The 25810-nt window shown below is 44.1% G+C and overlaps 1 protein-coding gene across 1 annotated transcript in view; it reads right to left on the reverse strand.

Annotated features, from left to right (window-relative positions):
• TRIM44 (tripartite motif containing 44) overlaps positions 1-25810 on the reverse strand; it is a 110247-nt gene that overhangs the window by 31859 nt on the left and 52578 nt on the right. Inside the window, exon 4 of the mRNA XM_049648188.1 lies at positions 21088-21107. Coding sequence (XP_049504145.1) covers positions 21088-21107 — 20 coding nt within the window. The remainder of the gene's footprint in view (positions 1-21087; positions 21108-25810) is intronic.

Below are 25810 nucleotides of genomic sequence, written 5' to 3' on the forward strand. Positions count from 1 at the left end.
TTTATTTCTATCTTCATAGATCCTCTTGGATCTGAGAACCCCCATTAGAAATCACTGGATTAAAGTGGGCTCTAAGATCTGGTGCCAGTGACACATAGAAAAATGTGGGAATTTGAATCAGATGAAACTGGACTGAATCCTAGCTCTTCAACTTACTACTTGAGTGACCTACGACTCATTGTTTCTTTTACTTGTTTGCAAAATGGAAATAATTTGTGATCCACGTTTTTTTCCTCACCATCACCATCTAATTAAAAGCAACCCAGATAATAAAAGCACCCCAGATAACAGTCCATGTAATACCATTGTAATGATTAAAACAATTCCACCTCCAAAATGAACAAAAGGCCCTCTATCATGACCAGGAACCATGATGATATGCACACCGATGAAGCATACACCTATTACCTCTCATTACACCTTTCATCCAACGAACTCCAAGTGGTTCACGACAGCCCTGAGACTTAAAGGTGGAGAGCCAGAAACTTGATGTTTAGGGATCTTGCCTAAAGCCACGACCTTCCCTGGGTAAGCAAATGACAGACGGTCTATTCCATAGCACCTCATGTTAAATGCCAAACAAAAAACTGTATCTTTGTTCCCATCTCTAACATAATTTATTAATACCTGAACTCATCTGTATAGTGTTTTACTATTCACAAAATTATCCAACACACGTTTACCATGAGCTCCTCACAGAGCACCCAGAGAGGCTGGTGAGGAGCAAGTCAACCCCATTCTGTGAATAAGGGAACAGAATCTAAGAAGTTGGAACTAGTTCACAGTCACCAAACTAGCAAGAGATGGCAGTAACTCCTGTGACTTCAGATTCATAGTTTTTATCATATACCCTGGCTTGCAAGAAGTGACAGCAAATGAGAGACAGGGGTGCCATTAGGAACCGTATGTTGGTCGAGTGTTTCATTCTGTGAAACAGGTGAATAAGAAATGGAACTTGTCTGCGATGGGCACTCTGTTGTCTAATTATCAAAAACCGTGTTAGGGAAAGCTAAATTGTCATCCTACATTATGCACTAGTTTGTCTCTCTAGGGGAGCATAGCAGAATTTCATTCAATTGTGCCTCCCTTCCCCAACTCACTCTGCTGCCCTGCCCCCTCCTGTGGAGAAGCCCTACAAACCACACGTCCTCCCCTCCCCCCCACCCCCTTTGTTACTGAAGCTGTGTGGGTGAGGTACGGCCACCTAACTCAAGGGCAGATAATTAATAGACATGAACTAGCTGGGTCTTCTCTCGAGACCCATGATGAGGCAATACTGAATCCTGCATCAGAAAACTGCCATACAGCTGGGCCCACAGTGGCACCAGGGTGAGCTGAAATTACAAGGGAAGAGGAGGACAGAAGCAAGCACAGGAGGCTGCTCTGTCAGGTGGAAGGTGACGCAGGAAGAAGACAGGGACGAAGAACAGAGACGGAGAGTCTCGACCAGCTGACACTCCCGTCTCCACCAGGCACAGGAAGACTTCCTTCAATCAGGTTCTGTGAAATGCTCCATGTCCTTGCCGAAGCCGGCTGTGCTGTCTGAACTAGTTTGGGTGGTTCTGTTCATTACCAACAGTCTCACTTAGGAAGCTGTGCTTACAACACAGAACTGCTGAAAGAGGAGGAGACCGTTAAAAGGAAACTAATCTCCTTCTTTTACATTGCACAGAGAGGGAGAGAATGTGCGAATGGATGAATGAATGAATGAATGAATGAATGAAAGTTCCAAGGTGAAAAGGCCCCCAAAATAGCTTCGAAATATGCCAAGTTTATTTCTATTATGTCCATGCTCTTTTTAGAATCAGAAGGATGAACGTTGGCAAGACTCTCTTCTCACGGAATAAAGCACAATGCTTACCAAGGGCTTAAATCATGAGATAGCCAACATCATGTCAGGACTTAAATATCTGCCAGTTAAAAGGCATATTTCAAAACACTGCCTGGTGCTAGGGATAGGAAAGAGGCTAAAAACCTCAAAGTTGTTAGGTACAACTGTCATCCTTGGTGAACTTAGACTGCACAATAAAGTCAATACTGAAAAATCAAAGTAGTCATTTAACTGAAATGACCACATGAAAAAAGTAGCAAACTCAGCATTTTGGCCGAAGTGGTTAAAATGCCAGATACAGAGCTGGACTAAGCTTCCTAGAAACACAGCTTCCGGGTCAAGCAGACACTGGCTGATGGCCACTCAGCTTCATAAACACACTACTTGCTGTGATGCACGGTGACGAGCAGTCCCCTCTCGTAACAGCTGCACTTGCCCACTGGAAAAGCTGAGGAAGGGGGTCTGAAAGCCCTTACCAACCGCGATATGATGCCAGAAAGTGTTCTGTGGAAGGTCATGGTGCCGCTTCTTCACTGTATTCTCATTTCAAACAAGGACAGCAGGGACTTAAGGAGCTAAGTTGCCATCAAGGTGCTACTTTTGTTAATGGAGACCCAATTAATAAAGTTCCGTGCTGCCTGAGACGGACCCGTGTCTGAGGCTACACAAAGTGCCTCCTGCCACCAGGCCACTATCTCAAAGTTACCAGAATTACAGGGCAGGAGTGACTCACTCATCTAGTCACCACAGATAGGGAAGCTGGAACAAAGACCTATCTGTGTCCTTGAGAGGCAATTCCTTCCTAATCTGCTTACCACAAAGGAGAGCAGAAGAGCGAGGGATCCCCATCCTGCCTGAACCAGGTGAACCGAGAAAGCAAAAGAGAAGAGAGAAAGATATGGCCATGTTGTCTTTTCAGTGCAGTGACTGTTAACATATTCGCCCTGCACAACACAGAAGAAAAGCCAAATGACCGCCAGACTCTTGCCAGTCAGACAAGTTATCCCTCTTCCCAAGGGCAGGGGCCAGTAGAAGCTAAGGGAGGCAGAAGCATGCCCTCGAGAGGAAGCGTTGGCAGAAGTTTCTCGCCGTGAGGATATATGGGGGAGGAGGCAGTAAGTTTTCTCCCCAAACAGACCCCCAGGCTGACATGGTGAAGATGTTCTCATAAGATGAAATATGCTGGAAGAAGCGTATAAAGATGCCAGGATACCAAAGATACTGGAGAAACACTGTACACACGGCTACATAAGTCCCACGACCTCAGGCCCTGTGTGTCCACAGATCCCACTCTGGAGATGAAAAAAGAAATCCTATCTCTTGTTTTGGATTCACAACAAAGCCCAGGAGAAAGTGAAGATTATGAGCAGAGAGGCACAGTGGAAGGCAGAGAACCCAGGGGGCTGAGACACATGCAAACTGGAGTTCTCACAACGTCTTCCTTTCCAAACCAACTTTCCCTGCCAACAGCCTGGGTCCCCACAGTCTGTGGCCTCCTGAGACAAAGACCTTGTAGTCTTAGAGCCACAGAGGGACAGAGCTGGAAGGAACCTCAGGGGTCACATCAGACTCAGGTCTCCCCTTTTATTAAAGTTCACACTCCAGCACCGCAAGCCAGCAAAGCTCAACGACTTGTCTGACTTTATGTGAGGAAGCCGTGGCAGGGCTAGGCGTGGAAGCCAGGGCTCCCGATTTAGCTCCCTCTTCCTCCTTTACTCCTCAAATACGGTCATTTGCTACGTCCTCTCCACCTCCCCAGCCCATGCTGCCCCATCTATCCTTTTCTCCCCACCGCTCCTGTTCTTATCCAGGCCTAGAACTTCGAGATCTTTCACCTAGATCCCTGCGACGATGCTTGGGCCATCAGGACCTAGATCACTGCAACAATGCTTGGGCCATCAGGACTCTTCTCTCCGTCTGAAATCACTCTGTGCATTGCCCCAGTGGTGACCCCCTGCTCTACAGGGGTGGGGGTGCACGGTTTTGGCATTGCTCTTTTCCCTTTGCGTGCATGTCCCACATGGGAGCTGCTCCTTAGTTTTGGCCTTAGAATGAAGAAGGGAGCAGAGTTAAAGCTGATCCTCCATGGACACAGACTATGAGAGAGAAATAAACACCTGTGTTGTAGCCACTGGGATTTCAGGGACATGTGCAAACTCCATACACTTAGACGCTGCCTTGCACAAAGAAGGCACTCAACAGCCCTTTTTTGTTAACTGAGTAAATATATCATCTCGTTAATCCTCGCAGCGACCATATTTTAGACACTATTAGCATCTCCATCTTGCAGACGAGAAAACCAAGCCTAGGGAGTTTAAATGAGAGGACTAGGCTATATAGGGCACTAGGTGTATAAGGCTAGGAATTCAGACCCAGAACCTCTGATCCCAAGGTCGTAATTGTTTAACGAGTACATCTTGCTGATTCTAAGAACTCTTAAAACTGTGAGAGTCTAAAACACACATTTGGTTTTTAGTCTGTATTATCTCACTGTTGTTGTCTAATTACTTCGTATATTCCAATCTTGACTATCCTCCCCATTTCCTCTTGGTTGTAAGCAACCCGCATGCTACCACAAGCCTAAGCACCTGGTTAAGACTCAGTAAAGACCTGTTTCCTTGACTGACGATGGTTGATGCAGGGCAAGAGCTCACTTTCTCACTTCTGGCCCCGTGGGAGTCAGAAGTCTGGCCCAAGCACTGCTCACCTTGACTCAGAGCCCCAGAGGCCACAACTTAATTTTAAACAACTTTCGGGTCTGGTGGAGATATAACCTTTGAAGGAGTCGATCACTTCCTTCTTCCCAGATGTCAGCCCTATTACCCAAAGGCAGGAAGGAAGAGAAATGCCTTCTAGAAAGATTGTTTTAAAAAAAGAAAGAGGAAACAGCCAGGCCTCAGCTGGAAAAGCAGGAGTCAGAACAAAAAGTCTGTTTATTTTAGGAACTATCTTGCGATGATACATCTGAGATCGCCCCTGCTTTTGCAGACAGCAGCTTGCACGGGGGCTGGCTCAGATAGGCTGCTGCTCTCCAATCTCATCATGCACAAGGCACACGGGTCTGAAGCCGAATGGGCGGCTACGGTCATGCTAGCACCTCTGTCGCCTGTTACTTGCCAAGGACAGGAAAAGAGCACTGCCCAAACCTCTCCAGGGGCTCTTCTGCCACAGTCCTGGGAACACAGTTTACTCCCTCCAAAGCTCTCCCTGCCGCCTCGCTGCCCTTCCCAGAAGCTCAAACACAGCAGACAGAGCAAGTGTGCAGCTTTAAGTGAAAACAGCAAAGGAACTAGCCTTCAATAATTAGGTTAAAACCCCTCATTAGAGTAGATGTGCATGGGAGAAATTTCATTTACTTAATATTTATTTGCTAAATATTGAAAATTTTTGTTTATTTATTTCAGCGCAAGCCTACAGTGGTGATCTGAGAAGGCAATCGAGACAGGTGGGTGTCCAGATGGCTCTGGTTCAAACCTTAGTTCTCTCCCATTCACTGGCTGCGTGACCTTGGACAAATTATTCCATCTTTCCATGTTTAATTTTCCTCGTCTGGAAAATGGGGACGGTAGCAGCCTCTACCCCTAAGGGGCTGTTGTAAGAATTAAACGAAATCATGACACATAACACCCTCAGAACAGAGGGTAAGCCCTCCATCAGTGTCAGCTATTATGGCCATGATCATCATCATCCACGGGATGGCCAAGGGCTCACCAGTCCTGGTCAGTCACTTTCCCAGTCTGGAACGTGGCAAAATCCTGCTCAGGTATAGCATTAGCGAAAAGCGTAACAGACCTGCTACGACTTCCTGAGAGAAAGAAAAATAAAGTACAGACGTTGCCATTCCAAAGCTCACAGGCTGTTGGTGTGACACAGCACACACGTGATTACAAAACGGAGGAGAAAGTGGTAAGTCCAGAAATGAACCATAAAAGCTGGAGGACCACAGGAGGATTCAAAAGAAGGAACTGATTTGGACCCTGAAGGAAGGGTAGACGCGGTACAGGGTAAAAAGCAGACAGATGGCGGAGTCTCCGTAACAGCCGAGCCCTGGAGGGACGGCAAGAGAAGCTGCTGCTGAAGAGGTGGCCCGGACACTGGCCACGAGGGGGGCACGAGGTCCAGAATGGTGTTTCCACGAGGCCTGTAAGGAGGCTGACTGTTGCCCGTGCTCTTTACTTACCGGCGCATCTTTACAAGAACTTCTTAACTAACTACTTAGCTCTCTTTTATGCACCCGAAAGATGACCACTAACACCAAGCCTGAAGGCTCAGGGCAATGTTTACACACAGGCAGAGCGCTTAGTGCTTACTAGGCACTTACTAAGTATTCAGTGAGTGGATTCTATTACACTGTTACTATTACGTTGACCTAGATCCAACATTTGTAACCTGATTCAGGTCAGGAAGAACAAAAGAACCCAAAGCGCAAGGAGGAAGGCAGGATTCTCAGCTCCGCACTTTGGAGAGGCAGCTTCCTCTCCTGAAACTCCTCCTGGGACTACAGTGTGTCCCCAGCCATCAGGCTGCCTCCAGGGCCTGCTGCAGAAGCAGGTAATGGTTCCTCCCCATCTATACTTCTTCCCCTCAATCTGGGGTGCTAGAAGCAGCAGCTTAGGCTCTGAGAACAGTCCGGTCCTTCCTCTTCACCCACAAACCATCCCCCTGTCCTTTTATGTGAACAACTAGATTTTATTTATTTGGTAAGGCCCTTCATTGCCGCAAGACTCATGCTAAAAGTGTCAGCACAACTTACAGTAACTAGAAATTTCACTGCATTACCAGTCAGCTTCTAGTGAGAAAGAAATGGTTCAGGATGACAAGTGCCTATATCGGTCGGAGGGTGAGCGAGACGGCCCCTTAGAGGAGGTACGAGGAGAAGGAGGCTGGAACCAGACACCACATTAAGGCTGAGTGTCCAGGGGCAGCAAAACAGCAGGGTATGGGTCTCCGAAAGGAGTCCTAGCCCCCTGTGGTGTCGACACACAGTGTTACGACAGGAGGGTCAGTTCCTTTAAATCAATTTGGTAGCTGCAGAGGATGAGGCCTTCCCGTTCCAAACCGCATAAAGGTTAGATCTGGTCTGAGAAGTGACAGTGTTACTCATCTATTTAAACACAGGCATGTTCAGGGAAACAAAATAAGACTGAGTATAATCAAGAGATTTTCCCATTGTTAAGGTAGCCCCGTGTAAGGAAAACTGCCCCTAGATACTTTAGTTATCTGTGGGTTGTAAGCAAAAAATTATGATGCATAACCATTATTTTGCATCGTCATTTGGGAACCCTATGGCTTGGTGTTCTTTAGGCAGGGTTTGAGGATGAATGAGAGGGCCTAGGCTTACGATTTTAGCGTTGCCAGAATAGTCTCTGCCAAGCCTTATGGGTACAGAGCTCAAGAGCTCTGAAAGTCACATAAGGGCTTTCTCTTCCACGTCTTTTCAGAGGATGCATACACATTTGCTCGTTTCATCTCCACCTACTCCTCCCACTCCAGATTCTATGACCTTCTTACGCTCATTCTGTGAAGTTTTGTGGATAACAAAAGCAGACTCACCAGTAAGAGCTGATGGTGAATGGCCTGCCAAGGTGATAGACTGAAAATGCCTTCCAGTGAATCTAAGGGTTTCCTATTCCAAACCAGGGTTCCCACCACAACTCAGAACGTGGATTTTGCACAGCTATTCATTTATTCAAAACCTTAACTGTGTGCCTAGAGCGTTCTAGGCACTGAGAATGCAGTGGTGAGAAAGGCAAGGCTTTTCCCCTTATGACCCTTATTGTACAGTGAGGACGAAAGAAAGTAATAAGTTACATACATAACATATTTTCATGTAGTGATAAGTATGTGCAGAAACCCAAAGCTGGGTAAGGAATGGAGGTCTCAAGAGGCCTACATAAGGTGAGAGAGTGAGCTATGTGTGAAGATCTGGGAATGAACATTCAGGCAGAAGGGAACACCACACAGAGGCCCTGAAGCCAGAAGGAATGCCACACGTCACACCTGTTTGAAGAAGAGTAAGAATGCAGTGTAGGTAAAGCGAGCCTGGGGTGAGCGGCAGGCGTGTGGGGACAGAGAGGCAGGTGGGAGCCACGTCTTGTGGGACCGTACAAGCTCCCTTTCCCCCAGTTACTCTGGGGCAAATTGCAGACACGACAGAACTCACACTGGAGGACTCTGAGTGGACAAAACCGCACGATCTTCACATCCCAGAAGATCATTCTCGGCTCTATGTGAAGGATGCAGTTGGAGGTAGAGGGGAAGGACAGATAAGGGTGGTGACAAGGGGAAGGCAGGGGGACTCTTGGAGAGAAAGGATCTGGTTGGAACAGGAGGTGGGCTGGTAGTGAGAAGTCCTTGGATCTGATGTATACTTGACGGCAAATCTGACAGGATTTGCTGACTAATTGGATATGGAGTGTGAAGAAAAGAGAGATATTGAATATTATTAAGTTCCTGCCTTGAGACATGATGATGCCATTAGCTGAGAAGGTGAAGTCAAGGGCAGAAGCACGTTGGAGAGGGAGGAGAAAACAAGAATTATCCTTTGAACCCAAGTAGCTGTGAGAGCAAAGATACAGAATATAGAACAAGAAGGCCTTACTCCCAATGGCGCGGACCCTCTCCACTACCAGCTCTAGCTGGGAGACCCTGGACAAGTCACTTACTCTCACTCAGTCCCCTCAATCTGTAATGTGAGGACAGCAAAACCACCTCTCAGGCTTGTCAGTATAAGGAAATGAGATGTCTGTGCATACCCCGTAAGTTGTAAAGGTGGTGAATCAAGGTCAATCTTCTTGTTTCCTTCATTACTTCTGGTAAATGTTTATTTATTTATCCTGGTGTTTATTTAAATGACTCATATACGAACCTTAAGTTGTAAACACAATTATGTCTTAACAGATACCATTATACAAAGACTTCATCTTCTACCATCCAATCCTATTGTGCTTGCTTCACGCTTTATACTTCTGAAGGGCACAGAGCATCATTCTCAGTTCTTATCTGCATCTCACATACTATCATTCACATATATGCTCACTTGATTCTCAATACAGACAGAGAGGGTGCCCTTAGAAGGCTGAGGAGAAAGCGGATGGGCAGAGGTTCTCCCGAAGGCCTGACATCTGAGTCCCGTTGCCAACGTCTCTTGGGCCTTTAAGTCAAAACGCTGCGATCCTGATGTATAATCCATCTGGCATCAGTGCTTGGTTATATCAGGGAAATTTCTGAGACAGAATGCTGAGCACTTCCATAATCATTGGTAAAATACAAAATACACCTATTCCCTGGGTGAAGCACTTAACAGTTTGCAAAACACTTTTATATATGTTATTTTCTTAGTTGCTCCTAAACTATGATAAGCACATGACTGCTACTGGATATAAGAGGCACCATCATGTGATAAAAGGGCGGGCCCACTTTATACACTGACTTAAAGCAAACAAACAAACAAACAAACAAACAAAAATGACCTTGTTCTGGATTATTCTGTGTTTAGTAATGTCCCTTATCATTGTCTCATTCATTCATTCCTTCACTCAACCAACATTTAAGGGTCTACTCTGTTCTAGGCAAGGTGCTGGGTGCTTGGTATGCACCGGTATCACAACTTTTTTGTTGTTAAAAAGTGAAAGGAAATACATTAAGATGAAAAGAACAAAAAAAAATTAGTTATGATGGATGTCTTATTTTTAATGGAATTATGGAAATCCAGGTTTTATCTTTTTTCATGTCAATTAAAAAAAAAAATCCCAGTGGCCCTTCCTAGGTTTCTTTTTCCCAAGAATGTATATCAGCTTCAATTATTTGTACCCCTGATAACTACATTTCCAATTGTACCGGAAATAAATCACATCAGTGAAAGCAGTTCAGAAATCCCAGTTATTTGACATGAAGTACAATGAGGCGGAGATTTCAGCCTGAGAGATGTACACTCCTAATATATCGCCTTAGGTCTCCTGCCCTCTTTGAGTGGCCAATTGTCAGCATCCGGTCTCATCGTCTAGTGGAGACTGAGCTGCATTCTTCCAGGTGAGGAACACTGTTCTGGGGGATATTTATGTGATAGGAGTTAAAAGAGCCTTATAATCAATTAGTTTGGGAACACTGGGTTAAACAAGGAGGCAGGTCTCATTATCACAAGGGTGCTCGAACTCCATCATACCACGCACGGTACTTGTGGAGCTCCAAGATAAACGGGTAGCATGTTCCACACTTACTGGACGTGGAACTCTACCTTAGAAGAGTAAGTCAACAATTCAAATTAGTGTTCAGTCCACTATATCTGGGAAGCCTTGCACTGGGGGATTTCCATTTACAATTGCACATGACATGCAGTTTTTTAGTAGGCTGCCGATTCTTTACGCTTGCAGAGAGATGAGCAGACAGAGCAGATGTACGCCCCTGAAATGCGGAGGAGAGACCGACCACTGTACGTAAACAAGGGCTGGTTTTGATTTTGACTTCTACGACAGCTCCAACATCTAGCACTGCCTAGGTCATAGCAGACACTTGGTAAAATCTGCTCAACAAATGGGTAAAGGAATAAAACTCGCAGAAAGGAAAGAAGGTTATGTTGATTTCAGTATGAGTGGCCACACTGTTTTTCTGTCTTCAATGATTTCAATTTCCATATCTAGACTTCTAGACAGTGCTTAATTTATTTTCTTAGAACAAAAGACTGAGAATTGTTCCCACAGCCTTTTGCATCATGACCCTGTACTAATCTAATAAGAGAAAGGTTACACTGCTCTTTGTTGATGAGCAGCACATTAATGAGATCTCCTTGAAATAATCCCACCTCTATTATGCAGGCAAAATTACATTTTCCAGCATAATTATTGTGTCAGTCGAACTCCCAAATTTTGATATTAATTGTTTCACTTACAAAGGCAACATCAACTTAGGAGTTTGTCAAACTTCTGGAAAATCGAGGGGAAGCTCATAGTTTTAAGTGGTGATTATCAACATATACTTCACTTTTATTCTATTTTCTGCATATTTTCCTCCCAGTCAGAAGGACTGGACAAGTTTGACTTCCTATAATTGGTTTTAGGAGAGAGGCTAATGGATTTATTTAAAATGTGTTTTTAAATTATACACCACTTTCATTTCACAATCCTTACTTGAGAGTCTAGGATATAACCTCATTGAGGACATGAACCTTGAATGTTTTGTTGGCAACTACACTCCTAGTACCAAAGACAACACCTGGAAGCAAGTAGGTGCTCTGAAGATACTGCTGGATAAATGCTAGGTTTCTCTTTCCACTGAGACTCATCACTTTAGTTGTTGTCTCATAAGTAATCTCTACACCCAATGTGGGGCTCAAACTCATGGCCCTGAGATAAGAGTTTCATGCTCTACCGACTAAGCCAGCCAGGTGCCCCTGAGACTCATCATTTTAAAGCAAAATTTTTCTCTCCCTGGTCCTTTCTCCCTCTCCACCCACCCCCATCTCTCTCTCTCTCTCTCTCTCTCTCTCTCTCACACACACACACACACACACACACACACACCTCTCTCTCTCTCTCCCACACACACACACTCACAGAATACAGGAAAGTCTTGCTATACAGTATGACATTTTTTCCCAATGAAAAATACATAAACCAAGGAAGTTTGACTAAAATACATCATTAGGTGGGCATCTATCTGGGTGGCTCAGTTGGTTAAGCATCTGACTTTTGATTTCAGCTCAGGTCATGATCTCAAAGTTGTGAGATCAAGCCCTGCGTCAGCTCTGCACTGGGTGTGGAACCTGCTTCAGATTCTCAATCTCTCCCTCTGCCTCTGCCCCTCCCCCACCTGTGTGTGCCTAGTCTTTCTCACTCTCTCTCTCAAAAAAAATACATCAGTGGGGTGCCTGGCTGGCTCAGTCAGAAGAGCATGCGACTTTTTCAAAAAATTTTTTTATGTTTGTTTATTTTTGAGAGAGAGAGACAGAGTATGAGCAGGAGAGAGGCAGAGAGAGAGGGAGACACAGAATCCGAAGCAGGCTCCAGGCTCTGAGCTGTCAGCACAGAGCCCGATGCAGGGCTCGAACCCACAAACTGTGAGATCGTGACCTGAGCCGAAGTCGGACACTTAACCAACTGAGCCACCCAGGCACCCCTAAAGAAGAGCATGTGACTCTTGATCTTGGGGTCATGAGTTCGAGCTCCACATCTGCAACAAAATAATCTTAAAAAATATATAACAAGTTAGGAAGGAACCATGACTCACACTTATTCCCCCATCAGAACTGGAGACACAGGGTTAATCTGTGAGCTAGGAGTGTGACAGATCTCAGAAGCATGACAGGACATTCTCCAATATTTCTCATTCAGTAATTTTTATTTTGTAGCTCACCTTACCTCCACTAAAAAAAAGTATTTTCCTTTTTACCGTAAAGTGTTCATATCTACTTAAGTCTGATTCTTCCCTATAGAGTAATATAGGTTTTATTTTATAAATACAAATCAATAGGACAATAGGATTCAGCACAGTGACTTACTAGCTCTGTGACCTTGGGCAAGGTACTGAATATTCAAATTCTTTTAGGAGAATAACAAACACCTTCACACTAGGCGGCTGTAAGGATTAAATGAGATGGATAATCCATGTGGAATGCTTAGCTTACTTTCAATGTTACAATCTCTGAGGGTTTACAGACTAACACCACAATGATCAAGCACCTCAACAAGTGCCTTGTCTCTACAAGTCTTCCTTTTACTCTCTATGAAGCCGCTGTCCCTCATTCCATACATAGAAGTACAAACTCAAAACAGGTGTGCTTTATGGGCCCTGCTTTCTCTCCAAGCACGAATTCTTCCCGCAGAGTTCAGATGGCATTTCTGGATTGCTTCTAGACGGCTGCCGTCATTTAGGGTAGTCATTCACCTGACCCCCTGAATTTCTCTTCCCAGCCTATGTAACGTTCTTCTTTCCTCATCTGGTTCCTTAAAGTGTCTTGGTTGGCTGGGGACGAGTTATCAAAACTTCCTAACCAGAGGGGATAGGCACTGAATTCCAGGGGCATCTGTGTCTGGCCTTTTCATCTATGCAGCTTGCTGGTAATTGCTAAGTTTTCCCTCCTGAAACAATTATCCCCCCGTTCCTCTCCTTACCCCCCTCCCCACCCCCGAGTTAATTATCAGTTCTGGAATTAAACTTGCTCGCCTCTCCTGCCGTTGCCATGACAACAGTTGGCCTGCACCTGCCACTGGGTGAACAGTGGCTCTTTCAGAAAAGGCGATGGCAGTTGCTGGCTCCACAAAAGCCAGGGAGTAAACTCATGTTTACCTGTCTGGGGAGAGAAGTTCTGGTTCGTTCCCCCTCAGGCAGTTTCCTGGCAAGCTCTGCTTCAACTTCCATCTCAGGCAAACTGCTTGTTGCCATTCAACAAAGAAAATGAAAAGTTTTTCTGATAAAAATGCCAAATCCCTGCCGCCTTGTCACTTATTCCCAGCCAAGACATTGGAAGATACGAATCCTGCATCACCTTAGAAAGGCAGTATGGCGCAGTGGTTGAAAGCACAGAATTCTAAGCCTGACAGATCTGGGTTCCAGTCCCGATGGACTCACTTTCTGACGGTGTGACCATGGCTTAATCATGTAACTTCTTGGAATATCAGTTTCCTCCTCTGCAAAAAGAATGGAATAACTCTACCTCACAGAGCTGTGTTCAATGTCTGAGTACGCTATGCAGATCCGGCTCCTGTTTAACGTTCGGCACATAAGCAGGCAGCGCCCCTGCTGCCGAAGAACTGTGAGTCCTGGACAAGCGTGGAAGGCAAAGCCGGCCGCCTGGGCGGCTCTCACTGGTCCTCAGGTGGAAGCACCTGTTCAGGTGTGGGGGACCACACAGCACCCCACTGCATCTCCACCGAGACGCGTCTAGCAGCCAGGGGGCAGCTGAGAGATGCTTCTCTCCCACCTTCGCCGAAGTTCTCACATCCCCTCCTGCTCTGGGCTGTGTTCCTCATGCTCCACCTCACTTTCCTTTAAATAGAACTGATGGAGCCAGAGGGGAAGGAGACGTGTACTCACCAAGGAAACAAATGCTTTTCCACTTTACAACCACACCACAACCTACGGGGAACAATCGGCAGCGGTGCGAAGCAGTGGGGGGAATGAGACATTTATATAAGAAGGTGCTTTTCTTCCCCGAAACCCCTGCTTGTGGCTAAGGAAGTATTTCTTTTATGAACATACACACGCTCATAGTTAGGTCCTAGGTCCAAACAGGCACATACATGAACACTGGTCCTTGGCAAAGACCTCACCATTTAGGGTACCCAAGTTTCATCTTGGCCTTCAGCCACCTCTTACTGTCCTGAAGCTACCTCCCTGGGTTTAAAGAGACCTACGCTTATAAACTCTTAACTTCACATCATCTTTGAAGGAGAAAAGAAAACAAAAACAAACCAAATCACAAAAACACACCAGCTTCTGCTCCCAGCATCTGTCATGGATGCTGTGGGTTTCTGGGTAAAGAGGTGAATGCAGTTCAGGCACACGGAGCTACAAAAAAAGGAAAGATCCTTGGAAGCTGTTGGGAAAATGGAATTATTGACCTCTTATGTGCCTCTCACTGGGAGCAAGTGAGAAGATGCTAGAGCTTGGCAGGTTTCTCCTAAAATGAAAAAGACACCACTAACGACAATTTTACAATGGCTGCCCCAGGAGGGGGGCACAGGCAATGACATCCAATCTAGTTATTCTTAAAACACAGACTGGAGTTTTGTGACTTCCTCAAACGAATTATGTTTAATTGCTGGTCCAAAATGGCTATGAAGACAAACAAGAAGAAGAGAAGTAGGCTCCAGCCAGACTCTTCAGCACCGGATCTAACTCAGGGACAAATGTGACATCGATTTAATTCTTTGACAAGATTTTAAAAAATATCTTTAGTCCTAAATCTATTTGGAAAATGTCGGGGCTTTAGTACTCCTTTTCTCTATTAATTTGGAACTAGATAACTACTTTCCAAACCCGATTTTCAGTTTGAGGAAGGCAGGAGATGTCAAAATAGGGTTATAAGACACAAATCAAACAATTTCCCTCTTCAGCTACTTTAGCTCAGCTGCTTGTTCTTCCATCTAAAAAAAGAAACCCAAAAGAACACACTTTCAATGCTTCACGGCAAACTTGTCTTTAAGTATAACAGGATGTGTTATTTTGATGGGGAAACTGAGGCACAAGAGAGCAAACAATTTACCCATAACAAATCATGAGATACAACTACAGGAAGAGACCCGCAAGATTTAGAAGTCTGTCCACTTCTTCTATAGTAAGGACAAAGCGATAGTACAACCTTCTGGCATCCCAGCATAGCGCACAAGACCCTCTGCAGGGCGAACCCACCCATCTGTTAGGCCCACCTCCCGCCACAGTCCGGTCATGCAGTGGCTCACCATTCCTCACACAGCACATGCGTTTTTCCTCCGAGCCTTGAGACATGCTGGTCCCTCTGCTTGGATGGCCTTTCCACCCTCTCCACCTGGAAAAGCCTACCCATACCCATTCTTCGAAGTCCAGCACAAATGTTATCTTTTCTGACTCTCTGCTCTGCGTTGGCTGTACCCTACTCTACATCCAACATACTTCTTACCGAGCACTGTGACGGTGCAGTGGTTAAGAGTCACATGTTCGAGTCAGACTACTGGAGTCTGAACACCAGTTCTACCGTTTTTCAGCTGTGTCACCTCACGTAGGTATCACCTCTCTGCAGCTCTGGATAATGGATTAGCCACCTATGAGGACTGATATGAGAAATAAATGAGGTAACATACGTAAATGTTCCCAGTAAAACCACAGTATGCAAAGGGACACCCGGGCCCCTTCCCACTGGGGCTCTTGCTGTTGCTAGCAATATGCACAGCCCAAAAAGGCAGGCAGCTGCTCCTGGCCGGCATTTCTAGTGTGAGGCCGATGGAGGTAAACCAGAGGCAGCCTGGCTGAATTTTCCAGCTGTGCCTGCATCCTCTGGTTGTATACCAATATGCATAAAATAAGATAAAGTGACTATCATGGGTAAATATCTGAAAATCAATTACGTTAGCTTCTATTACTGAGAGGCAGCATAATGCACAGCAGAACTCCATCCCTCACCTGGGAGAGTAGGGGATAAACGATCCACATCAGCAGGGGAAAGCAAAGTCAACCCAGGTTCTGTGACAGGGAAATGCGACAGTTAAGAGATTCTCTGTACAGGAGGCCAGCTTAGATGCTGGGACCCCACTTCTGTATAATAAGCAGCCCTGATCACTCCATCCCATGTCACAAGCATCTGAGCCATTTTCTTTGGCTTCGAGCTAGGTCTTCTGAAATGAAGACAGTGCAAAACCAAGTCATGAATTTGCAATCAGAGGACAAAAGAAACCTACGTGTATCACTGATTTAGTTCTCTTTTATCTCTACAAACTAAGTTGTCAGGAGGAGAGATGTCATGTCTAAGAACATACGGTTATTATTTTGGGGGTGGGGAAGAGTACCTTGTATACAGCCCCAAGAAAATTTTTAAAGAAACAAAATTCAGAAGATTTTTTTAAGAATCTACTAAATTACAGAATCTCTAAGAAGCAGATTCTTTCCACTCCATATGTAATATAAGACTGTATTTCTTCACACAACCACATCCCCAAAAAACTGGGTGGAGAGCAGGGGGAAGAAAGGCTAGTGTTTACAGAGAAATAAAAACAGACTACACAGAGGCAACGAGGTTGAATGACTAGCCCAAGGTCACGCAGTCAGTCTCAGGCAGACCAAGAATAGAAGGCAGGTCTGCTGACTCTCCTTGAGCTCCTACTTCTTCAGAACTCGCTGCCTGTTTGATCACAGAATCGGCACGGGTCAGATTCACACTGATCTCAGCGGGAGCTTTTTGCCTGAATAAGAGCCAGCTCTGAAGATGAAATATTCTACAGAAGTCCCAAATATGGTTGTTACTATTAAAAAGCCATTTTCCTCTATGTTAAAAAAAAAAGAAAAAAAGAAAAAAATCACAGAACATCTCAATAACAAATCAAGATTTCATATTGATCTTGCTCCTTTTTCCTCCGAGCACAAGAGTTTCGGGGTCCTTCCCTCTCTGACTTCCTCCCACTACAAAACAGCTTTAAGGCAGCAGCATCTATTGCCACCCCCTCTCCTGGAATATATATCACTTCTCAGCGGGCTCCAGCAGGCGCTGAGGAGCCGATCTGTGAGGGAGTGAACACAAGATCTCCCGTAATAGCACAGAGAAGACAGAAAATTGCTGCCAAAAGTGTAAATTGCTTTTTTTGCTTGGAAAAAAAAAAATCACTCTGGGCTTCAAAGACACCCTCTTAAAAGATGACTCCACGATGGGTAATATCCATGTTGTACACATGAGGACTTTTGTTCCTCCACGCCCTCCAAGGACCCTCACCATCTATGTAGCCATCACGTGGATTTGAGGAGTAGACCACCAGATGCAGGGGCAACATGCGGCCGATTCTGCGGGGGCGGGGTGGGGGGAGCGGGTCAAAGGCAGGCCTGGCCGCCTGCTCCCCAGGGAGTCTGAAAGGGCCCCGTTTGCTGCTGACCCTGAAAGGGCACTGTGTGCGGGTAAGTGAAGAAATATCCTTTTAGGATGACAGAGGCTAAGGAGGGGAGAGGCAGCTTGCAGAAAACAGAGGCCCCAGCAATTCAGTGTCAAAGCAAGTCAAGACCTCCCAGGTCAGAGGAACAAGAGCAAGGTGATCCCCCGAGGAGTAGGCGTGAAGCCTCCCGGCTCTCACAGCTTTCGGGGAGGAAAAGCAGTGCGCTGGCCGATGAGGGCAGATAGTCCAAATGGTGGTGGAGGGTATGAACCCTGAAGCCAGACTGGATTCAAATCCTAGCTCTGCCACTTACTAGCTCTGTGATCTAGGGCAAGTTCATCCTTCTGAGCATTAATTTCCTCATTTTACAAGTGAGATAATAACCACATCATAGGCTTTACATGAGGATTAAATGAGGATATATATAAAAACACCATACGTAGTAAACCTTCAGTAAGTGACAGCTATGATTATTACTGTTATTGATTGGTAGGAGAACTACACAATAAAATTCAGGGCAAGGAACAGACAGGACCAAAAGTACAATACTGAGACATGTCATGTCAAATGGCTTGGGGAGTCAGAAGGGAAAGGAGGAAGAAGGCAGGGAGACCCCAGGTGAGAGGGGACACACACAGCTCTGTTACAGACAGAGACGTTTCAACAGGACAGGAAATCTCCTTTGTTCCCGCCACTGTGGAGAGAGGCTGGACTTCCGTGCAGACAGTGGGGAAGCAGCTGTACGGAAAGAATGCCAGCAAAGGAGACACAGGTATAACCATCCAAGAGACCTGGATGCAGAGACTGCCGATTCATTCCTCTTCCATCCCCTGTGCAGGCAGACCCGCACTTCCTTTCTGTCTCCCTCACACATCAAACTCTCATTTAATACTGTCAGCAACACAGGAGCCTTTGGAACAAAACTCGGTTTGGTTTATTGGGATGGTGAAGTGTATATCATAAATGAGAGAAATTTCAGATCAAAGGCAATCCGCCCTGAAGTGTTAATTGGAATTAACTGAGCCAAATGGTAGTTCAACACAAACTGAATGGAACCAACGAGTATAAATTTAAAGTTTAAGAAGAAAATTTGACTCCTCTTTTCTCTTTCTGCCAAATCAGAACATGTTCTTCAAGTGCTCATCGTACCACAAGAGGGTTCTGTCGAGTCCCGGTCCAAAAGAATCCCTGCTAACATCCATGACAGCCTCGCTTAGGGAGACAGCTTGACTTCGTGGCTGCTCGTAAAGAAACTATGCTTCACCACTGTCTTGTCAAAATGACACGAGGGTATCTGCAATTAAACTCTACAACCAGTATCTTACACTAAATAGTATCTTGGAAGTGAGGTAATCTCTTCATAAGGTCCCTGTATTCTTCTACTCAACGTGCCTCTGACATGTACCCATAAAGACAAGACGAGTGTGTTCATCCTAATCAGGCTCCTCCAAGCCACATTACCTCTGTTAAGGTGTTTTCATTATTTGGTCTTGTCTGAACGTTCTTTCTGGGGACGAAGAAAGTTCAGGGCTGTCCTCGGCCCAGATTTTCAGGAGCTAGAGCTAGTCTTGAGAGTAGGAGAGATGGAGTGCCAAGGAGACAATTTAGAGTCTGTTGAAACCGAAGGTCTATGCAAAATGGTAAAAACCCGGTCAATAACTAGAGAAGATGTGGATTTAGGCTCCCAGGCTCTGGTGTTAATCCACTTCCAGTTCAGGCATGCAGGGGGGACTTCCAAAATGCAAATCTATCGGGGTCAATTCCCATTTACAATTCTTTAATGCTTTCTCACTGCTGGCAAGCTAGTGCTCAAATACCATTGGTGGCCTCTAAGGCCCTAAATGATCTGGATTCAGCTTTCTTTGCTCCACACTTCTCTTATCTAGAGCTTTCCCACAAGTTGTTCTCTCTCCCTAGAACAACCCTACCCCCTCCTCCTCCTTTGCCTGCCTTCTCATCTTTTAGATAAGCTCTGTTCATATATAACCTTTTCTGGAAAGCCTTCCCTTATCCTCCAACACCGACTTAGGAGCTTTCCTAAAGCAGCCTAAACTTCCCTTAATCATAGCACTTCACCCACAGTGTAGGGGCCCGATTATACGCTTGTTTCTCCCACAAAGATAGGAACCATGTCTGTCTTAGTTATTAGTGTATACCCAGTATGTAGCATGGTGCCTGACACATAGTAGGTCATAAGAAAAGAAAGGTGGGGGGGTGGCGCCTGGGTGGCTCAGTTGGTTAAGTATCTGACTTCGGCTCAGGTCACAATCTCATGGTTTGTGAGTTTAAGCCCCGCGTTGGGCTCTCGACTGTCAGCACAAAGCCTGGAGCCTGCTTAGGATTCTGTGTCTCCCTCTCTCTCTCTCTCTCTCTGCCCCTGCCCTGCTCCTACTCTGTCTCTCAAAAAGTGAATAAACATTAAAAAAAAATTTTTTTTTTTTAAAGAGAGGGAGGGAAAGAGGGAAGCAAGGAGGGAGGGAGGAAATAAGTGAACCACAACACAGAAGAAGTCTGTTCCTGAGAACAACTGGGAAGAGGAGTTTGAAGAAATTTCCTGAGGCTCTGCAGTTTTAAAGCCAGGGCGCCTGTGGCTTTAGCCACAGTAGACAAGGAGCTAGATCTACGCTGAGAAGCACAGTTCCAAAGCATTAGGAGAGACAATATGTGCGGTAACATGGCACCGAGGAAGAGGCTCAGGATATGGGGACAGAAAAAGAAAGAAGAAGAAACTTTGTTTGTTTATAAATGAAACCAAGGAAGGACCAGACGCTGATTCCAGTAAGGTACCTTGGACAAGTCATTTAGCTTCTTTCAATGAGAAATTTGAACTAGATAAGTGATTTTCAAACTGAGTTCTGAGGAACCCTAGGTTTGTACATTGGGATTCTACTTAAAAGCTCATTTGAAAACAAGGGCACTTCTTCTAAAACTAAAGCTTGAATAGCAGTGGCCTAAATGAACTTCCTGGTATCTCTAGCCTTAACAGTCCTTGTTGATCCTATGTGACACAGGGGACCCATCTGGACGTTGTATTTTACTTTGCACAGAAGCCCCCTGATTGTGTTGATGGCCAAGCTGCAGCATTTCCAAGAGCCCGTTCTCACCATCTGAGCAGCAGGACAGCAGAGGTAAGTAAACCAAATTCCAGATTTACTGCAAGGCTGAGGCAATCATGAAACACGCTTTCTAATCTCATGTGATGACATAGAAGCAGAAAGGATTTTTTTTTTTTCCTAAACGAAGTTCCATAATATCATAGGATTCATGGTATAGGTGTCTGTAGTCAGACACAAAGATGTTATAGATCAGAAATAAAGAATATTGGATCCAGAGCCCATTAAAAAAAAAAAAAAAGCAATCCAATTCCAATCAAGAAAGAACAATTCAAAAGTTTATCTAGGCAGTCCACCTGAGAGCCTAATTACCATTCAAATATAGTGCCTACTCTTCTTAACAAGGTATTCTGAAGTTACTGTCATTACATACTTTAAAGTCTACCTTTATCTGAAGGTTACAGGCAGGAAATGGCATAGATGGGGAGGGAGATGGGAGCCTTACAAAATAAGATCTTCAAAGCCCCGGCTTAAGATGTGGAGCCCTTTTCTGTGCTGTTCTTTGGCTGTCCATATTTCATGGGGCATTAAAAGGCCACAAATGTCACTCTACTTCATTTCTGAGAACAGACAAGCAGCAATAATGTGAGCTTACCTGGGTCCTTCCTCGTCACCCTGAAAGAAACAGAAAGAAACAGCATTAGAAATCGGCATTGGTAGAGACAGATTTATTTTCCTTCTTTTCCCTCTCCTCTGGCAACGCAGAAGCATGGCTTGTGCATTTATTTTAACAGAGACATACCCAGTAGATGTCCAAGGGCTAAGACAAGGGCTAATATAATCCTATGCTCGAACTGCCCAGCAGAGATGAACTGATAATTTGCCCTTGCAAGCAGATAAGTGAATGCACAGACCTAGGGGGCCTAACTAATAGCCTTGCCTTTTTATTTGTATGGCTGGCAGTATTTAGTTCTGAGCAAACCGAGAGCCCAAAAATAGCAGCAGGTCTTAGGCAAAAGCTGACCAGCTCCAAAGGCATCAAGCTGTTTCCTTCAAAGACTCATTTCTGCCTTGGTCCAGCATTTTCTCTCCAAACATGAACATAGCAACTCTAATATAGAGCACACTATGGTAGAAAGGGCACTGAACTGGGACTCAAAAAATGGGGATTCTAGGCCCAGCTCTGTTATTTATTAGCTATGTGCCCTTGGGCAAGTTAATTAATGAATCTGGACCTTTGGTCTTCTCCTTTGTAAAAGGGTAGCTCTGGCATTTGATGATCCACAACATCCTTCAGCCCAACACTGGCTTTTCTCTTTTTCTCATCCCTGTCTGCAAAAACAGTGTGTGAGGGTTATTTGTCCGGGTACTGGATTTTCTGAACCTAACTTTACCAGTGATCAGAACAGAGTCCTTTGAGCCTCTTCTTGCGAATAAACAAAATTTTTCAAATGACTCTCAAGCCTTTTCCAAGGGACCTCACTCATCCTTTTGGTTACAGGGTATTTTACATGCTTCTCTTTAGCCATTCAGGGTTGGTCTCAATAGAGAATCTATCTCCTAGTTGTTGGTAAGTCCCCAGGGAATGTATCAGATTGACTGTTTCTGTCGGTATAAAGGAATGAACTCTGGAGTCAGACACTCTCAAATCTTTACTCCATCCACTTGTGTTACCCCGGTCAAGTTATTTTGCCTCACTTAACTTCAGTTTCCTACTTTGTAAAACAAGGCGTAATACAGTATACAAGGAGTATGAGGATTAAACAGGGAAATATTTATGTATAAACATCAAGCACAGTGCCTAAGATATAGGATGCACTTAATAAAGGTTAGTATCAATATCAGTAACGATTCAGTATGATCATTAAGAAACTACTACATGTGGGCACTGAGGGTGAAAGATAAATGATGATCTAACCTAGGAGCTCCCATTCAGGAGCAGGGGAAACAGACAAAAAAGAGACAGAAAATGAACTGTGTCGAGGGCTCTACCAAAGAAAATAGACAGACTGCTTTAAGAGTCAGAAGGGAAGTGACAAACACTGCCTCTTCTGGGGAAGGGGGAAGGGAGGGCTTCACAGAGAAGGTGACATTTATATTGGCCCTTGAAGGATAAGCAGGATTTTCCCAAGTTGACAACAGAAGGTGAGTGGGAAGGGCACCAGACTAGTAAGAGCAAAGGCATAGCGATTTAAAAAAAAAAAAAAAAAAAAAAAGTATTTTTAAGGCATTTTGAGTTTAATGAAAGTAGAGAACGGGGACGTGTTTGTGTGTGTTCCAGGCAGGGGAGGTGGCGGTGGTGTGGGGCTGGAGGGCTGCGAGTGCAACTGAGGTCAAGGGGGACTGCCAGGGCACAAGCCTAAAAGGACAGTTGTAGCCAGAAAGGTGATTTAAATCAGATGATACAATGGAGATTGGAGAAGGAGGGCATTTTTAGCAGACTGCTAAGAACTTGCAGTCTTAGGGCACTAATCATCCACACTCTAACGAGACAAGTGGGGCGAGCAGTGGAAGGAGGGCATAGGGGTGTTGGAAGCTTTCTTTGCATTTTGATCGACTAGCAGGTCTTATGGGAACTATAATCTAGTAAGAAAAAACTTCATAGAATTTAAATTGAATATGAGTTACATAACTATCAATGACTTAATTAAACCTCAATACAATTTTTCAATTATCTTTGGATGTTCAAAGTAATTGTCTAGGAGAATCTTTTGGAAAAGAGTAGCCAAACTCTCTCCCATGATTTAGAGTCAGTCCTCCTCACAACCCTGTATCTTGGCGCAGCAGTTAAGAGATGGGGTTTCTGACTTAGAGAAACATGGTCTCAAATTCGGGTCCGTCAATTCCAACAGTGAAGCTTTTGGCAATTTGCCTTAACTCCCCAAGGTTCAGTTCCCTGCTCTACACATAGGGATCCTAATTCTTACCTCACAGGGTGGCAGTACGGGTTAAAATAAATGAGAAAACATGTAGAACACTGAGTAAGTGTCTGGTACATTACAAGTGTTCGACAAATGGTGCCCATTATTGTACTTTCCCTGAATTGATTAATAACGTCTCTAGGGAGAGTGGGAAAGGACAGAGAAGATGGGGCATAAGACAGTGCTTTTACATTCATTCATTTCTGCTTATAGATATGTGGCTTTTCAGAAGCAATAATCACGCTCACAAAGCATAGAGAAAGACTAGGGTGAGCGTTTCAACTGTTGAAGGAATGAATAAAGGAAAGAACAAACACACACACACACACATAGGGCAATTCTGAATAGGTCAGCAGACATCCAGAAGTTTGCAAATCTTCCTTGTAAGAGTGTGCATGCTAGTCCCTCCTATTATGAAAGCCTAATTCCTATCCATCCTGTCAGATCAAGCCTCACTTGGAAATTTTCCCTCACTGACAGATTGAGCGAGGTAATCCTACTCTGTCCTCCACATTTCTATGGCTCATACTTCTGGGCTGGTTCTAGCAGAAAACCAACAGTGACAGTACCATACAGTAGCTCCCTCTTTGGATTTTAACTCCTTGAGAACAGAAACTGTGTGTTGTTAATCTCTTTATTCGTTGCATCTAACACAGCACAATGCGTGTTAATAATTATTCAAGAATGGGAAGGAGGGAAGGCAAGATGTAAGTAGGAATTAAGATTAATTTCTACCCCCATTGCGAGTGAATTTTGGTGTCAGAGAGTATTAGAAGTGAAAGCCTGCAAAACAACAGCTTCTCTTTAAATGACCTGTTAGATTAAGCAGTGCTTTCCAATCCCTCCATCAAATATCCTGTATGTTCTTGGCTGGTCAGCTACTTTCTAGTACCTACGACCTCTTGTTTCTCCTTCCACCAGAGGAAATGTATGTTCACCAAACATCAAGCAAGTTTGTTGCTAATCCTGTTTATGTCAGCTGAACTTGTAATTAGGACAGCACATCTTACTAAATAGCAAAAAGTGAATGAAGGAGGGTACTGCTGCTTCCATGAAAACTAAGTTGAATGAAGAGGAGTTACTTAAAAACTGCTGTCAACTCTGGTGTAGGTGAGACACATGCAAAATATTAGAAAAAATAAAATATACAAGTCTAGGGTTCTACATTCAGTTTGCTTCAAATGTCATCCTGAAATTGAGCCTTATAAACAGTGCAGTACGGATGTGGTTTATGCCAGGAACATGATGCTCCACTCCACGTGGCAAACCCATGTTCTTAAAGAAAAGAACCTGATTGAAAATCAAAGAAATATACAGATATGTATTTCAAGTTTAAAATAAATGTTTAGGGTATGCACGTATCACTTTTAATTATTTGCTCATTGGAACTTTTTCTAAAATTATCTCACGTTGCTCAGTACTCTTCTCTCCCAACTAGACAAAAGATGGAAGTACTCACGACATGCAAATAAAAATACTTGAAAAGTACTTGACTTTGGCAAAGAAGTTGATAAAATTCAGGCAAAAAACGAGAGACTGTCAAAACTGATGATGAAAATCTACACTGATGTAACTGTTCTATGGACAGTTTACAAATAGGTACAAAAGCCTAAAAAATGCCCATACTTTTGACTCAGTAATTACTTATGACTTATGCCCTGTAATGTAATAAATGGTAGTCAGAAGTCAGAAGTAACCTAAGATTAAGTAAAGTTTGTATCATTGAGATTCAAACATTATTCTTATGAAGAATTTCTAATAATATGAGGAAATTTAATATATAATGTTAAGAAAAAAGAGCATGAGGGGATGAATAGGTTAACCAACTTTATTGTGGTAACAACCATTTTGCAATATATGTATGTATTAAATCATGACACTCGTACACATGAAACTTACATATATGTCTATTTATCTCAATAAAGCTGGGGGAAAAAACATATACCAAAAAAAGAAGAAGAAAGGAAAAAAATGCCCAATGATAACTACCAATTTAGTGCATTTACTTTCTGCTCTGTCTATAAGTTTTTAATATTCTATAGTGATTAAGAAGGAAACAACTTTATTTAGTTAGTTATTTGAAGAAGGGAAAGAGCACCTCCCATTAGACCTATGGGAGTGGTACTGAAATTCCTCCCGTACCCTATATTCTATAAGAGGACCCAAAAAGATTTACTAGAAATGCATTTTTAAAAAGAAATGTCACTAAAAAACCTTGTCATCTCTGGACTTCCTCAACCAGAAGCTCTGTGATTCTACTTGGCCTAATCAAATTGATCCTACTGAAGATTTCTTAAAACAGGCACACTGTGTTAATGGACGGGTTTTTAAATAATCTTCATAAATCAAAGGCAAATGGCACTTGAGCAGGTAGAATATTTACAATTTTTGTTTTTAACAGCTTCATTGAGGTATAATTTATCATACCATAAAATTACCTGTTTTAAGTGTATATTC

The sequence above is a fragment of the Panthera uncia genome, chromosome D1 (assembly GCF_023721935.1).
Source record: "Panthera uncia isolate 11264 chromosome D1, Puncia_PCG_1.0, whole genome shotgun sequence".
Taxonomy (NCBI): domain Eukaryota; kingdom Metazoa; phylum Chordata; class Mammalia; order Carnivora; family Felidae; genus Panthera; species Panthera uncia.